The 15,986-nt window shown below is 45.0% G+C and overlaps 1 protein-coding gene across 1 annotated transcript in view; it reads right to left on the bottom strand.

Moving 5' to 3' along the window:
• Window positions 1-4,010: 4,010 nt before the first annotated feature.
• The window catches only part of CCDC62 (coiled-coil domain containing 62), a 55,442-nt gene continuing 43,466 nt past the window's right edge, over window positions 4,011-15,986 (bottom strand). Inside the window, 3 exon segments of the mRNA XM_034934724.3 lie at window positions 4,011-4,788; window positions 7,790-7,856; window positions 7,859-7,883. Coding sequence (XP_034790615.2) covers window positions 4,698-4,788; window positions 7,790-7,856; window positions 7,859-7,883 — 183 coding nt within the window. The 3' untranslated portion in view covers window positions 4,011-4,697.

Raw genomic sequence — 15,986 nt, 5'->3', positions numbered from 1 at the left:
TTGAATTCCTGCTCACCCCTATTACAAAAGCAAAGCAATTGGAACACAAATAAGACCTCGTTTTAAGGAAAATCCAAGATGCACAGGAGAGTTTACATCATCTGGCCCACTAAAACATGGTATGCTACCACACCCACACTGACTCATCGACTCGTATGCATGATCTGGCCCCAGCCTCTGTCCCTGGCTTCATCTTGCACCATCCTGGCCCATCAGGTCCCAGATGCGTCATGTTCCCTCCCACCTCAGAGCCTTTGCACATGCTGTTCCTACTGCCTGGAATTCTCTTCTGCTTCCTGTTCGCCCTACTTAGCATCCACTTGTCTTTAACTCTTGGCTCAGATGTCACTTCTTTAAGGAAGCATTCTCTTAACACTCCACCCTTCACCTGAGTCCCTATTATAAGCTGTCATCATATCTCAAAGCTTTCTTTTGTAGCACTAACCAGTCTCTTGTGAACTATGTGTGGGATTCTTAGATTAGTGTGTTTCTACGACTAGATTGTCTGCTTTGCTCATTGTTGTGTCTCCAGTGGCCAGCAAAGCACCTACTGTGTGCTCAAAATTCTTTGATTTTTTGTTGGGTTTCTTTTTGTTGTTGTTGTGGTTGGGTTTCTTAAGCATGCATCTGGCTGAGAACCCAGACATCATCCTTTAGAGAACTGATTCATGTACACTTTTCATTCAATCAACTTCTCTCAAAGACCATTCTGGGTGTTTTTTGTTTGTTTGTTTGTTTGTTTGTTTGAGACAGAGTCTGGCTCTGTTGCCCAGGCTGGAGGCATGGCTCAATCTCAGCACACTGCAACTTCTGCCTCCCAGGTTGAAGTGATTCTTGTGCCTCAGCCTCCTGAGTAGCTGGGATTACAGGCATCCACCACCACGCCCAGCTAATTTTTGTATTTTTAGTAGAGAGGTGGTTTCGCCATGTTGGCCAGGCTGGTCTCGAACTCCTGACCTCAAATGATGTGCGAGCTTTGGCCTCTCTAAGTGCTGGGATTACAGGCGTGGGCCACTGCACCTGGCCCCATTCTGGTTTTTAAACCTCCTTGTCAGCTGCCTTCTTGATGAATGTGTCTGGTTTCTTATTTTGATCCTGTTCACTCTGTTCTCTATCACACTGGAGGTTGCTAAGATTATTCTGTTGAAGGCCTAGAATAATGAACTTTCCTGCAATGTGTCCTAACAAAATCATCATCAAATGGCTCAAGAGAAACAAAAGTACAACACTGCAAACCCACCACCCCAGCTACAGGTGTCAAACCACACAAAGCCACAGGAGAAAACTCCAGGATCAGTTTGCCAGAACATAACAAGGATTCAGTCTTCAGTCTCCTTCCTGGAATGTATGGAGCCAACCTTATCCCACACAGCCAAGAAGTTCTAGACGCATTCTCTTGGCACTTTTGGGGTAAAGCTGCTTTTAGTGTTTATGTTTCATCTTAATTCAGAACTTTTTTTCTTTGGGGGTATTTCTATTTCTGTTTTTAAATATCTGTTGGCTGGGCGCGGGGGCTCACACCTGTAACCCCAGCACTTTGGGAGGCTGAGGTGGGCGGATCACCTGAGGTCAGGAGTTCGAGACCAGCCTGGCCAACATGGTGAAACCCCGTCTCTACTAAAAATACAAAAATTAGCCGGGCATGGTGGCAGGTGCCTGTAATCCCAGCTATTCGGGAGGCAGAAGAATCTCTTGAATCTGGGAGATGGAGGTTGCAGTGAGCTGACATCGTGCCACCGCACTTCAGCCTGGGTGACAGAGTGAGACTCCATCTAAAGAAAAAAAAAATTAGGCATGGTGGCACGTGCCTGGAGTCCTCGCTAATTGGGAGGCTGAAGCAGGAGAATCACTTGAACCCAAGAGTTTGAGGCTACAGTGAGCTATGATGATACCACTGCCCTCCAGGCTGGGTGACAGAGTGAGACCCTGTCACTAAAAATAAAATTTAAAAAAAAATCCATTCACAGATTCTAAAAATACCCTTATATCAGTCTTTTCCAATGCTGAGATTATTTCTGGCAGGCAGATTGTAGTATAATTCATTTGCCTCCTCTTCAGATGTGTTGATCTTAAGAATGTTGGTGATAAGACATAAATGCTAAAATCTAGTTTTATCTTGTAACTATTTCAAATACGCTATGAGACTGCCTCTGTGCATCCATTAAAGTATAGAAAAAAAAAGGAGACTTCCTCTCTAACAGAAATTGCTCAAAGCTTAGGTCAGGGGTATCTGCACTCCACGTTCACTGCAGCACTGCTCACAACAGCCAAGATGTGGAAGCAACCTAAATGGCCATCAACAGATGAGTGGATAAAGAAATGTGGTGGCTCACGCCTGTAATCCCAGCACTTTGGGAGGCTGAGTTGGGAGGATCACATTAGGCCAGGAGTTCAACACCAGCCTGGCCAACATGACGAAACCCCGTCTCTACTAAAAAAACAAAAAGTTAGCCAGGAGTGGTGGTGGGCACCTGTAATCCTAGCTTCTCAGGAGACTGAGGCAGGAGAATTGCTTGAACTCGGGAGGTGGAGGTTGCAGTGAGCTGGAATTGAGCCACTGCACTCCAGCCTGGGCAACAGAGTGAGACTCCGTCTCAAAAAAAAAAAAAAAGTAGTATATATATACACAATGGAATACTATTTAGCCATAAAAACAAACGAAATCCTGTCATTTAAATGACTCAGTTTGGGCCAGGTGCAGTGGCTTACATCTGTAATCCCAGCACTTTGGGAGGCCGAGAAGGTGGATCACAAGGTCAGAAGTTCAAGACCAGCCTTGCCAATATGGTGAAACCCCGTCTCTACTAAAAATACAAAATTTAGCTGGGCATGGTGGCGCACACCTGTAGTCCCAGCTACTCGGGAGGCTGAGGCAGGAGAATCGCTTGAACCTGAAAGGCGGAGGTTGCAGTGAGCTGAGATCACGCCACTGCACTCCAGCCTGGGCGACAGAGAGAGACTCTGTCTCAAAAAAATAAATAAATAACTTCGGTTGAGCTAGATGCATTGCTAACATTAAATTTCTCATTCTTTTTTTTTTTTTTTTTTTTTGAGACGGGACCTCACTCTGTCACCCAAGCTGGAGTGCAGTGGTACGATCTTGGCTCATTGCAACCTCCACGTCCTGGGTTCAAGCAATTCTCCTGCCTCAGCCTCCCAAGTAGCTGGGATTACAGGTGCGTGACACCATGCCCAGCTAATTTTTTGTATTTTTAGTAGAGAGGGGGTTTGTCATGTTGGCCAGGCTGGTCTCGAACCTCTGATCTCAAGTGATCCACCTGCCTCAGGCTCCCAAAGTGCTGGAATTACAGGCATAAGCCGCCACACCCAGCTGAAATTTCTCATTGTTGGATTGCATATGGAACGATAAGCTGGTGGGATACAATAGGTGTCAGGTGTCGTAGGTACTATAATCCTATGAGCTAAAATACATTTAGCCATAAAATAATGTTTAATTGTTATCAAATCCTTTAGTTCCCTGACATTTTCCTATTTAGCATCTATTCAGTGTTGGCTTTTCACTAGGCAAGTTGATGTGCAGTCATGAACATGAAAAGGAGGAGAAAATTTAATATTTTGATTCTTAGATTGGAAGTCACGCTCCCAAGGGTCATTTTAGGTTTCTACTTGGCAGGCAGCAGCTCAGAAGCAACTATACCTTTCTCAGTTTTGCTCTAGACAGCCCAGCCTGAGGGAGAAAGCACGCATTGATAAAGAACATAACCAAACCTCACCCAACTTCTCTTTTCAGCACCCTAATTAAAAAGGCTAAATGAGGTGGCTCTTCCCGGCTCATGAAAATCATCTCTGAAGTAACACTGAAACCTGTTAACAAAGGGGCATTTATTCAGCACAATAGAACTTTGATATCTGCAATGCTTAAAAAAATACATCCCCATTCCTGAGGAAATTAACTTGCCAGGTTCAGTTTAAAGTGATGAACGTTCCTTCCTTATTTTACTCCTGTAAAATAAAAAGAAACCAAGGAAACATATTTTTTCTTTAATATTAAAAATATCTTTTATTGACTGAAGTTGATCTATTCTTTTAGAGAAGACACAGAGGCATATAGTATAATCTTTAAAAAATTAAATTACTTTACAAGTTAAAACGGAAGTGTTTTAGTCTTTAAGATTTTTAAAAATGCATCTAAAACTCGATCTTCCAGCAAGCTTTTGTTTGTGTCAGTAGGTGGGACTAATATAGACCCAGAAAGATGGGGCTCTGCTCAGCTTGGGACAGAAGGACCTCGAGCTATTTTCCGGTTACATTTTATATTTTATATCAAAGCACCTTATGTCTATTTACACAGCAAAGTCAAAAGCTAAAACCATGAGAGAATACTGTTTCTCATATATTTTGAGCTGACTCTGATAAGCTATTGTTTAGAATTTAAATGTATGCACAGATTTTTTAAAAATCAGATAGTTAAAACAGCACTTTCTATGCAGGGGTTCTTTCTCTATTTGACATTCACATTTTTAAAGAGCTTCTCTAGCATTTAACTGTAGTCCGTATCTTTACAGAGAAGTCTTTTTCATTCTTAGCATAATTCCAACTTTCTATATGTACAATAAGGTCTACTTTCTTACACATGAAAATATTTCTTCAGCACAAAAATGGTTAACTTGAAAATGAAGTGTAGATGTTTAAAAATTAACTTTCTAGTTCTGCTCCCAGCTGGAATTAAGTGCCGTTTATGAAGAACTAGAATCCTCTTTCAGTTTTACGGTTAAGTATTTACTCAGTATTGGTGTCTGCTTTCTGCCTTCCACATAGATGAGAAATCTGCTTTTGGATGAAGAAAACACAACATTAATAAAATACAATCAATTAATATTGGAAAGCATGCTATAAGCTCCTGGCGTCTAAAATATTAACTCTACATCCTGATTTTCATCAACATCAGGACATGCAAAATACTATAAATATGAAAACTCAGCAGAGAGAGGGAGGGGAGAGAAGAGGAGGGATGGGGGCGGGGAAGGCGCTGCTCAGGCTCTCTGCTTCCCCAGTGTCTTTGAAATGCTGATATGCTTACCTTGAAAAGATCCGAAATGCCTGTACGCTTTAGCTTATCAAACTGGGTTCTGAGGAAACCGCATATGAAATGCAGGTTTGATAGAAGTAAACACAAATCCAGAAAGTGCTTACTGGGTCAATACACGTTTTTATGAAGATTTTACTCCATGTAAAACTTTTTTTTTTTTTTTTTGAGACGGAGTTTCGTTCTTGTCGCCCAGGCTGGAGTGCAGTAGCCAAATCTCCACTCATTGCAACCACCGCCTCCCGGGTTCAAGCCATTCTCCTGCATCAGCCTCCCCAGTAGCTGGGATTACAGGCATGCGCCTCCATGCCCGGCTAATTTTTTTTTTTTTTTTTTTTTTGGTATTTTTAGTAGAGACGGGGTTTCGCCATGTTGGCCAGGATGGTCTCAAACTCCTGACCTCAGGCGATCCGCCCACCTCGGCCTCCCAAAGTGCTGAGATTACAGGTGTGAGCCACAGCGCCCAGCTACCCCATGTAAAACTTTTATAAAACTTTACTCCACATAAAGACTTCTTGACCAGGCGTGGGGGGCCACGCCTTTAATCCCAGCACTTTGGGAGGCCGAGGCGGGCGGATCACTTAAGCTCAGGAGTTCGAGACCAGCCTGGCCAACGTGGCGAAACCCCGTCTCTACTAAAAATACAAAAAAAAAAAAAAATTAGCCGGGCATGGTGGCACATGCCTGTAATCCCAGCTACTTGGGAGGCTGAAGCAGGAGAATCGCTTGAACCCGGGAGGCGGAGGTTGCAGTGAGCTGAGATCGCACCACTGCACTCCAGACTGGGAGACAAGAGCAAAACTCTGTCTCAAAAAAAAAAAATAAAATAACAAAAAATTAGCCAGGCGTGGTGATGCGCACCTGTAATCCCAGCTGCTTGGGAGGCTGAGGCAGGAGAATCGCTTGAACCTGGGAGGTGGAGGTTGCAGTGAGCTGAGATTGCACCACTGCACTCCAGCCTGGGCGACAGAGCAAGACTCCATCTCAAAAACAAACAAACAAACAAACAAAAAACTTCTTTCTGGACAGACAGATGAAATGCTGAAACATTAATTTTGATTTTTTTTCAGCTATAATTTTTTTTCTTTTCTTTTTTTTTTGAGACTGAGTTTCACTCTTGTTGCCCAGGCTGGTGTGCAATGGCACGATCTCGGCTCACTGCAACCTCCGCCTCCTGGGTTCAAGCGATTCTCTTGCCTCAGCCTCCTGAGTAGCTGGGATTACAGGCATGCACCACCAAACCCAGCTAATTTTTTGTATTTTTAGTAGAGACAGGGTTTCACCATGTTGGCCAGGCTGGTCTCAAACTCCCAACCTCAGGTGATCTGCCTGCCTTGGCCTCCTAAAGTGCTGGGATTATAGGCGTGAGCCACCATGCCTGGCCCATATACCACATTTTCTTTATCCATTAGTTGATTGATGGGCATCTGCGCTGGTTCTGTATTTTTGCAATTGCGAATTGTGCTGCTATAAACATGTGTGTACAAGTGTCTTTTTCATAAACTTTTCCTCCACGTAGATACCCAGTAGTGGGATTGTTGGATCAAATCGGAGTTCTACTTTTAGTTCTTTATGGATAACCTCCACACTGTTTTCCACAGTGGTTGTAGTTTACATTCCCACCAGCAGTGTAAAAGTGTTCCCTTTTTACCACATCCATGCCAACATCTATTATTTCTTGATTTTTAAATTATGGCCATTCTTGCATGAGTAAGGTGGTACTGCATTGTGGTTTTTCTGTTTGTTTGGTTTTTTGTTTGTTTGTTTGTTTGTTTGTTTGTTTAGAGACAGAGTCTCATTACTGTCGCCCGGCTGGAGTGCAATGGTGCGATCTTGGCTCATTGCAACCTCCGCCTCCCAGGTTCCAGAAATTCTCCTACCTCAGCCTCCCGAGTAGCTGGGATTACAGGTGCCCGCCACCACGCCTGGCTAATTTTTGTATTTTTAGTAGAAACGCGGTTTCACCATGTTGGCCAGGCTTGTCTCAAACTCCTGGCCTCAAGTGATCCACCCGCCTTGGCCTCCCAAAGTGCTATGATTATGGGCATGAGCCACTGCGCCCGGCCCGCATTGTGGTTTTGATTTGCATTCCCCTGATAATTAGTGGTGTTGAACATCTTTTCATATTAGATTCTGATTTTTAAAGCTGTGTCTATGTATTCACTTCCCTAGATTTAAAATTCTAGGTATTGAGAATAATAACTTTTTTTTTTGAGATGGAGTCTTGCTCTGTTGCCCAGGCTAGAGTGCAGTGGTGCCATCTTGGCTCACTGCAACCTCTGCCTCCTGGGTTCAAGTGATTCTCCTGCCTCAGCCTCCCAAGTAGCTGGGATTACAGGCGCCCACTACCGCGCCTGGCTAATTTTTGTATTTTTAGTAGTGACAGACCAGGCTGGTCTCGAACTCCTGACCTCGTGATCCACCCGCCTCAGCCTCCCAAAGTGATGGGATCACAGGTGTGAGCCACCGCGCCTGGCCTTTTTTTTTTTTTTTTTTTTAAGAGACAAGGTCTCACTGTGTTCCCAGGCTGGAGTGCAGGAGAACTTTTTGATCTGCATTTCTTTGCAAGTAATTGACATTTTACTCTGATTAAATTTAGAAGTATGCATAAATCGGTCGAGCAAAAGAGAAAGTATTACAAGTCAAACAAATGCATGGCCTTGACTCAACATTATCGATGTTCCCAAGTTACTTATTAAATATTAATTGAGATATAAGGTGAGATAAGCAAAGGTGACTTACTCGTGATCACGATGAATACTGAAGTTGCCTTTTGTTTCCTTCAATAACTGACAAAGGTATTTTTTTGAGCTGACTCTTCTGGGACCTCTGACTTCTAGAAAACAACTCCCAGATTAGTATCCAGGATAGAGAAACTAAAAAATTCTTAAGAAGACTAAACACAAATATAGCAGAAATGCCTTTAAGAGATGTTAGATGAGGCTGGGCGTGGTGGCTCATGCCTATAATCCCAGCACTTTGGGAGGCCAGGGCGGGCGGATCACTTGAGATCAGGAATTCAAGAGCAGCCTGGCCAGTATGGCAAAACCCCATCTCTACCAAAAATACAAAAATGAGCTGGACATGGTGGCGCCCGCCTGTAATTCCAGCTACTTGGGAAGCTGAGGTGGGAGAATTGCTTGAACCCAGGAGGTGGAGGCTGCAGTAAGCCAAGATCACGCCACTGCACTCCAGCCTGGGCGACAGAGTGAGACCCTGTCTCAAAAAAAGAAAAAAGAAAAAAAGACGTTAGATGAAGAGATATCTGCACTCCACTCCATGTTCACTGCAGCCAAGATGCGGAAGCAACATAAATGCCTGTCAGCAGATGAGTGGATCAGGAAAACGTAGTATATACGCACAATGGAATAATATTTAGCCATAAAAACAAACAAAATTCTGTAATTTGCAACAGCGTGGATGAACCTGGAGGACATTAGGCTGCGTGAAAGAAGCCAGGCACAGAAAGACAAATACTGCCTGATCTCACTTATATTTGAAATCTAAAAAGTGTGGAACTCAATGGTGTGAACCTGGGAGGCGGAGCTTACAGTGAGCCGAGATCGCACCACTGCACTCCAGCCTGGGCGACAGACCGAGACTCCATCTCAAAAAAAAAAAAAAAAAAAAAAAAAAAAATGTGGAACTCATAGAAGCAGAGAGTAGAATAGTGATTACCAGGGGCTTGGGGAGGGAGTGGATGGGGAAAGGGGGGCTATTGGTCAAAGGTACGAAGTTGCAATTAGACAGGAGGAAAAGTTGTAGTGACCTATTGCACAGCACCATGACTATGGTTAATAATAATGTATTGGCCAGGTGCGGTGGCTCACGCCTGTAATCCCAGCACTTTGGGAGGCCGAGGCAGGCGGATCACAAGGTCAAGAGCTCGAGACCATCCTGGCCAACATGGTGAAACCCTGTCTCTACTAAAAAGACGAAAATTAGCTGGGCGTGGTGGCGCGCGCCTGTAGTCCCAGCGACTTGGGAGGCTGAAAGGCAGGAGAATCGCTTGAACCTGGGAGGTGGAGGTTGTAGTGAGCCAAGATCATGACACTGCACTCCAGCTTGGTGACAAGAGTGACACTCTGTCTCAAAAAAAAAAAAAAAAGAGATAAACAATGTACTGTGTGTGTGTGTGTGTGTGTGTGTGTGTGTGTGTGTGTTTAAATTTATAGAGACAGGGTCTCCCATTGTTGCCCATTCCTGGCTTCACGTGATCCTCCCGCCTCAGCCTCCCAAAGGGCTAGGATTACAGGTGTGAGCCATTGTGCCCAGCCAATAATAATGTATGATATATTTCAAAATTGTTAAATGAATCAGTTCTAAATCTTTCCACTACAAAGACATGATAAGTATGTGAGGTGATAGATACACAGCTGGTTTAGTCATTCTACTATGTTATATACATATTATAACACTGCATTATACACTATAAATATATACAATTATTATTTGTCAATTTAAAAAAGACCATAGTGGCTATGCACAGTGGCTCACACCTGCAATCCCAGCACTTTGGGAGGCTGAGGTGGGAGGATCTCTTGAGCCCAGGAGTTTGAGACCAACCTAGGCAACACGGGGAGACAAAAAATACACTTAAAAAAAATTAGCCAGGCATGGTGACAAACACCTGTACTCCCAGATATTCAGGAGGCTGAAGTGGGAGGACCGCTGGAGCCTGGGAGTTTGAGGCAGAAGTGAGCCATGATCGTGCCACTGCACTCTAGCCTGAGCGACAGAGTGACACCCTGTCTCAGAAAATAATAAATAAATAAGACCTTAGGGAATGAATAAAATATAATGAAGTGACTGCATACAATTGCCATCCATCCATCCAACAAAGGCTTCTTGACTTCCCATTCATGTGTGGGGTCCCCTTTGTCTCTAATCTGGAAGGACTTCCCTGTCTGCTTCACCATGTGTGTTACAGCTAAACGCTGGCCATCAGCTAATGCCCAGATATAACTGGCTCGCTGTCAGTCCTAACACAGGCACCGATCCAGTGAGCCCTCAGTGAGCCGTGTTGAAAACAGTGGTCAGTAGTTAAGCATCGGCAACTCTAAGTGCCTCGTTAGCCTTCTTAGGTGTCTGGGTGGGGAAAAGAGGAAGAAGGGGAGTGGAGAGGTAAGGGGGAGGAATGAAGGGGAGATGATGCCTGGAAAGACCCCAGTGCATTCCGTGGTGACCCCTGGCTTGCAGGTGAGCCCACCTCCTCACCTCCCCCTGCCTGTGTGGCCTGCATTCCAGCCACGCCGGGATCCCTCACAGTTCCTCAGGGGCACCCAAGGGTGCTTCCAGTCCTCTGTGCTTTTACTCATGCTGCTTCCTCTCTATGCAAATTGCCCATGTATTTTACCATCTGATTTTTTTTTTTTTTTTGAGACAGAGTCTTGCTCTGTTGCCCAGGCTGGAGTGCAGTGGCGTGATCTCGGCTCACTGCAACCTCCGCCACCTGGGTTCAAGCGATTCTACTGCCTCAGCCTCTCGAGCAGCTGGGATTACGGCACACCACCATGCCCGGGTAATTTTTGTATTTTTAGTAGAGAGGGGGTTTTACCTTGTTGGCTAGGCTGGTCTGGAACTCCTGCCCTCAGGTGATCTGCCTGCCTGGGCCTCCCAAAGTGCTGGGATTACAGGCGTGAACCACCGTGCCTTGCTACCATGCTATGTATTTTCTCTTATTCGTTTAAAAACTTCATTCTGAAAGGGATCTGCAGGCTTTATCAGCCTGCCACGAGAAAGACCAAGAGCCCCGACAGGTAACACCAACCATCTCAAGCCAGCAATCAGGACGGCCAGGCCCACACAGCAGGCACAAGTCCAAGCTCAGTTTATGGTAGGGTCCGCTCCTCACCCCTACCCTCCAGGCAAGGAGGAAGCCCGCCATGAGGCAATGTGCTCAGCTGTGCGCTTCCTCTTACTCTAACTCCTTTTTTCTTCTTTGTCTATTTTTAAATTATTGGAGTTTTTCTTGAATAGTTTAAAAACCAAAATAATAAAAACAGGTATAAACTGAGAAGTCCCGCTTCTGCCTCATCCCTCATGCCTCCTATCGGTAAAATTTATATCATCTTTCCACTGTGTCTTTGTGCAAATATATATTCTTATTTCCATCCTCTTTCTTTTCTTCTTCTTCTTCTTCTTTTTTTTTTTTTTTTTTTTTTTTTTTTTGAGACAGGATCTTGCTGTATTGCTCAGGCTGGAATACAGTTGCTCAATCACAGCTCACTGCAGCCTCAAATTCCTGGGCTCAAGCAATCCTCCTGTCCCACCCTCCCGAGTGCCTGGGACGACTACAAGTGTGCACCACCATGCCCCACTAATGTTTTTAAAAACCTTTTTTTGTAGAGACAGGGCCTAGCTATGTTGCCCAGGCTGGTCTCGAACTCCTGGGCTCAAGCAATCCTCCCGCCTTGGCCTCCCAAAGTGGTGGGATTACAGGTGTGAGCCACTGCTCCTGGCCCTCTCCTTATGTATGTGGAATGCCATATGAACCTTCAGTATCTTGCACGTTTCTCACTTAGCAATATATCTGGAAATATTTCCACATACTAGAGCGCCTCATTCTGTTCTATGGCTGCTCAGAACTCCACCGTGTGGGTGGACCACAGCTTATTCCCTCGGTTCCCTTTTGCTGGACACTGGGTAGGTGGCCTCCTACCATTTGCTGTTGTAAAGCAATGCTGCAAAGAAACACATGTGCCTATGCCATTTCATACACATGCAGAAGTATCTGTGGGAGAGATTCCCAGAGTGACACTGCATCGTCAAAGCGTCAGTTCTTCAGTGATTTTTAGAAAACATTGCCAATTTCCCCAACAGGAGGACTGAATCATTTCGTGCTCCCTGGCAACGTGGGAGAGTGCCTGTCTCACAGCAAGGCTCTGAATTGCGACCCTTGTCTGTAGCGACAGATGGCAAAGCCCTGGAGAAGCAGACATGCTGCTCAGAACTTTACCCTGCTTCCTTATTGCAGAAATTAAGAATTTTTAAACAAAATTATTTGCTTTTTCGGTACCTAGCTGTACTCAGTACAAAGGCATGGGGGCAGGAGTTTGTAAAGCGTGTTGCCAGGTAAATCCCTGTTACTTAAATTCTGTCTTCCCAATATCTCTAGAATCAGTTAATGCACCAGAAAATGTATGATATCTGGAGCCAACAGTTTTTCCAATTAAATGATTTTCTGATTCTAGCTGTACTTTGTTGACTAAAGAATTCGGTCATTTTTCCCTTCCTGTAAAATGTAAGGTTGGAATTAGATATCTCTTCTGGTTCTTTCTAGCTCAAACACTCTGAAAAAAATATATTTTTTGAGACAGGGTCTTGCTCTGTTGCCCAGGCTGGAGTGCAATGGTGTGATCGTGGCTCACTGTAGCCTCGAACTCCTGGGCTCAAAGTCATGATCCTCCTACCTCAGCCTCCTGAGTAGCTGGAACTATAGGCGTGAGCCACTACACTTGGCTAATTTTTATTTTTTAGCAATGGGGTCTCACTATCTTGCCCAGGCCGGTCTCGAACTCCCAGGCTCAAGCAATCCTCCTGTGTGGTCCTCCCAAAGAGCTAGGATTACAGGTGTGAGTCACTGCACCCAGCTAATTTTATTTTATTTTTCTTAGACAGTGTCCCACTCTATGGCCCAGGCTGGAGTACAGTGGTGTGATCATAGCTCACTGTAGCCTTGACCTCATGCTCAAGTGATCCTCCCCCCTCAACCTCCCAAGTACCCAGGACTACAGTCATGGGTCACCACGTCCAGCTAATTTTTTTTTTTTTTTTTTTGAGACAGAGTCTCGTTATGTCGCCCAGGCTGGAGTGCAGTGGCACGATCTTGGCTCACTGCAAGCTCCGCCTCCTGGGTTCACACCATTCTCCTGCCTCAGCCTTTCAAGTAGCCGGGACTACAGGCGCCCGCCACCACGCCCGGCTAATTTTTTTGTATTTTTAGTGGAGATGGGGTTTCACCGTGTTAGACAGGATGGTCTTGATCTCCTGACCTCGTGATCCGCCTGCCTCGGCCTCCCAAAGTGCTGGGATTACAGGCGTGAGCCACTGCGCCTGGCCACATCCAGCTAATTTTTGAATTTTTTGTAGAGACAAAGTCTTGGTATGTTGCCCCAGCAGAACTTGAACTCCTGCCCTCAAGTGATCCTCCCACCTCAGCCTCCCAAAGTGCTGGGATTATAGGTGTGAGCCACTGCACCTGGCCAGCTTTTTCTTTTTTCTGCATGTTCCTGTCAGTTCCATTCAAGGTAGGCCCTGAGACCGCCTGTGGCAGATGCTGGGTGCTGCAGCCAGGGTGCCAAGGTGGAGAAGGGTCCTGAGGCGTTCACAGTGAGCAGGAGTCATGGACGCAGTCACCTGTTGGCTACCTGACGTGCACTCTGATGGAGGCAGATACACACACACACGCATGCATGCACACACACACATGTGCAGGCACACACCCACAGAGCTACACTAGCAGGACAAAAATGAGGGAGTGATTGATTATATCTCAGGAATTTGACATAAAACCCTAACGAAGAGGTTGAGAGAACAACCTGAAGCCACGAGGACAAGGAGGAGACATCTGTTGCTATAATGCTTGTTTGGAAAATGTGAATTTGGGCCGGGCGTAGTGGCTCACGCCTGTAATCCCAGCACATGGGGAGGCCAAGTTGGGAGGATCACTTGAGGTCAGGAGTTTGAGACCAGCCTGGCCAACATGGTGAAACTCTGTCTACTAAAAATACAAAAAATTAACCAGGCATGGTGGCTCACACCTGTAATCCCAGCTACTCAGGAGGCTGAGGCAGGAGAATCGCTTGAACCCAGGAAGTGGAGGAAAGAGTGGAACTCCATCTCGAAAATAAAATAAAAATAAAAAAATAGGCCAGGCATGGTGGCTCATGCCTGTAATCCCAGCACTTTGGGAGGCCGAGGTGGGTGGATCACAAGGTCAGGAGATCAAGACCATCCTGGCTAGCATGGTGAAACCCCATCTCTACTAAAAATCCAAAAAAAAAAAAAAAAAAAATTAGCCAGGAGTGGTGGCGGGCGCCTGTAGTCCCAGCTACTTGGGAGGCTGGGGCAGGAGAATAGTGTGAACCCGGAAGGTGGAGGTTGCAGTGAGCCAAGGTCATACCACTGCACTCCAGCCTGGGTGACAGAGCAAGACTCTGTCTCAAAACAATAAATAAATAAATAAATAAATAAATAAATAAATAAATAAATAAATAAAATTTAAAAATAAAAATAAACTGGCATGTAATCTTTATTCCATCAAAGTTCATGGATCCCATGAATTCTAGTCAACAAATTCTGATTAAAATTATCTGTCCAACAAATCCATAGAGACAGAAAGTAGATTGTGGTAACCAGTGGCTGTGGATGTGGGGTCTCCTTTTGGGGTGATTAAAATATTCTAGAATTAGATAGGGGTAGTGGCTGCACAATTTTATTAATATGATTTAAAAAAACCACCAAATCGTACACTTTAGAAGGGTGAATTGTATGTAAATAATAAAATGTGAATTCTGTCTCTCTTTTTGATATAGGGTCTCACTCTGTCACCCAGGCTGGAATGCAGTGGCAAGATCATGGCTCACCACAGTCTTGACCTCCCAGGATCAAGTGATCCTCCCACCTCAGCCTCCTGAGTTGCTGGAACTACTGGTGCATGGCAGTGTGTCCAGCTAATTAAAAAAAAAATTGTATTTTGTAGAGGTGGGGTTTCCCAATGTTGCCCAGAGTGGTCTCAAACTCCTTGGCTCAAGTGATCCATCTGCTTTGGCCTCCCAAAGTGCTGGGATTACAGGCATTAGCCACCATGGCTGGCCTATATCTCAATTAAAAAAATGTATTTTAAAGAAATAGCTGCCAAAGAATGACTAGAAAAGTCATAAAGGTTCTCCCCAGACACAGGGGAAGAAGCAGCCTCACTGCATACATTTAAAGGGATAGCTAAGCACCAAAATAGTTTTGTCATTAAAAACCTTCCTCTGCCCCAATATAAATGCAATGCTTCACTAATGCCTCAGAGACAGCTTGTGAAGAAGAAATCTTCCTAGGAAACACCAGAGTCCATCATGGTTTCCACTTTGAAAAGTTTATATGGCACACATGGTATACTTTGAAAAATTTCTAGTTTTGGATCCTGTTCTGCTTTAGGGTAATCTCTGCAACTACCTGTTTAGGCTCATGGCAGTGAGCATCTTGATTCTAAAATGATTAATGTTCTAGTTTTGGATCTATTCGCGGCACATAGAAACTGCTCCAGGGAACTCTGAATCTAACAAAATACCAACCTGAAGAAGGGCTAAGCAAGAAATGCCATCAGAGAGCATTTCGTGAAATAAGGCAAAGATGTTTGCTCCCCTCCTTCTATTCAACACTCATCTGGGGGTCCTAGCCAGAGCAGTAAGGGAAGAAAATGAAATAAGGCATAAATATTGGAAAAAGGAATAAAACTGTCTCTATTCATGAATGACATGATTGTGTAGAAAATCCTAAGGAATCTACAAAAAAACTACTAGAATCGGCCGGGCGCGGTGGCTCACGCCTGTAATCCCCGCACTTTGGGAGGCCGAGGTAGGAGGATCACTTGAGGCCAGGAGTTCGAGACCAGCCTGGCCAACATGGCAAAACCCCATCTCTACTAAAAACACAAAGATTAGCTGGGTGTGATGGTGCATACCTGTAATCCCAGCACTTTGGGAGGCTGAGGCGGGCGGATCACCAGGTCAGGAGATGGAGACCATCCTGGCTAACACGGTGAAAGCCCGTCTCTACCAAAAAATGCAAAAAAATTAGCCGGGCGTGGTGGCGGACGCCTGTAGTCCCAGCTACTCGGGAGGCTGAGGCAGGAGAATGGCGTGAACCCGGGAGGCGGAGCTTGCAGTGAGCTGAGATCGTGCCACTGGCACCAAGGCCTGGGCGACAGAGCGAGACTCCATCTCAA

The sequence above is a fragment of the Pan paniscus genome, chromosome 10 (genome assembly GCF_029289425.2).
Source record: "Pan paniscus chromosome 10, NHGRI_mPanPan1-v2.0_pri, whole genome shotgun sequence".
Lineage (NCBI taxonomy): Eukaryota > Metazoa > Chordata > Mammalia > Primates > Hominidae > Pan > Pan paniscus.
This window is presented reverse-complemented; position numbering and strand designations above follow the sequence as displayed.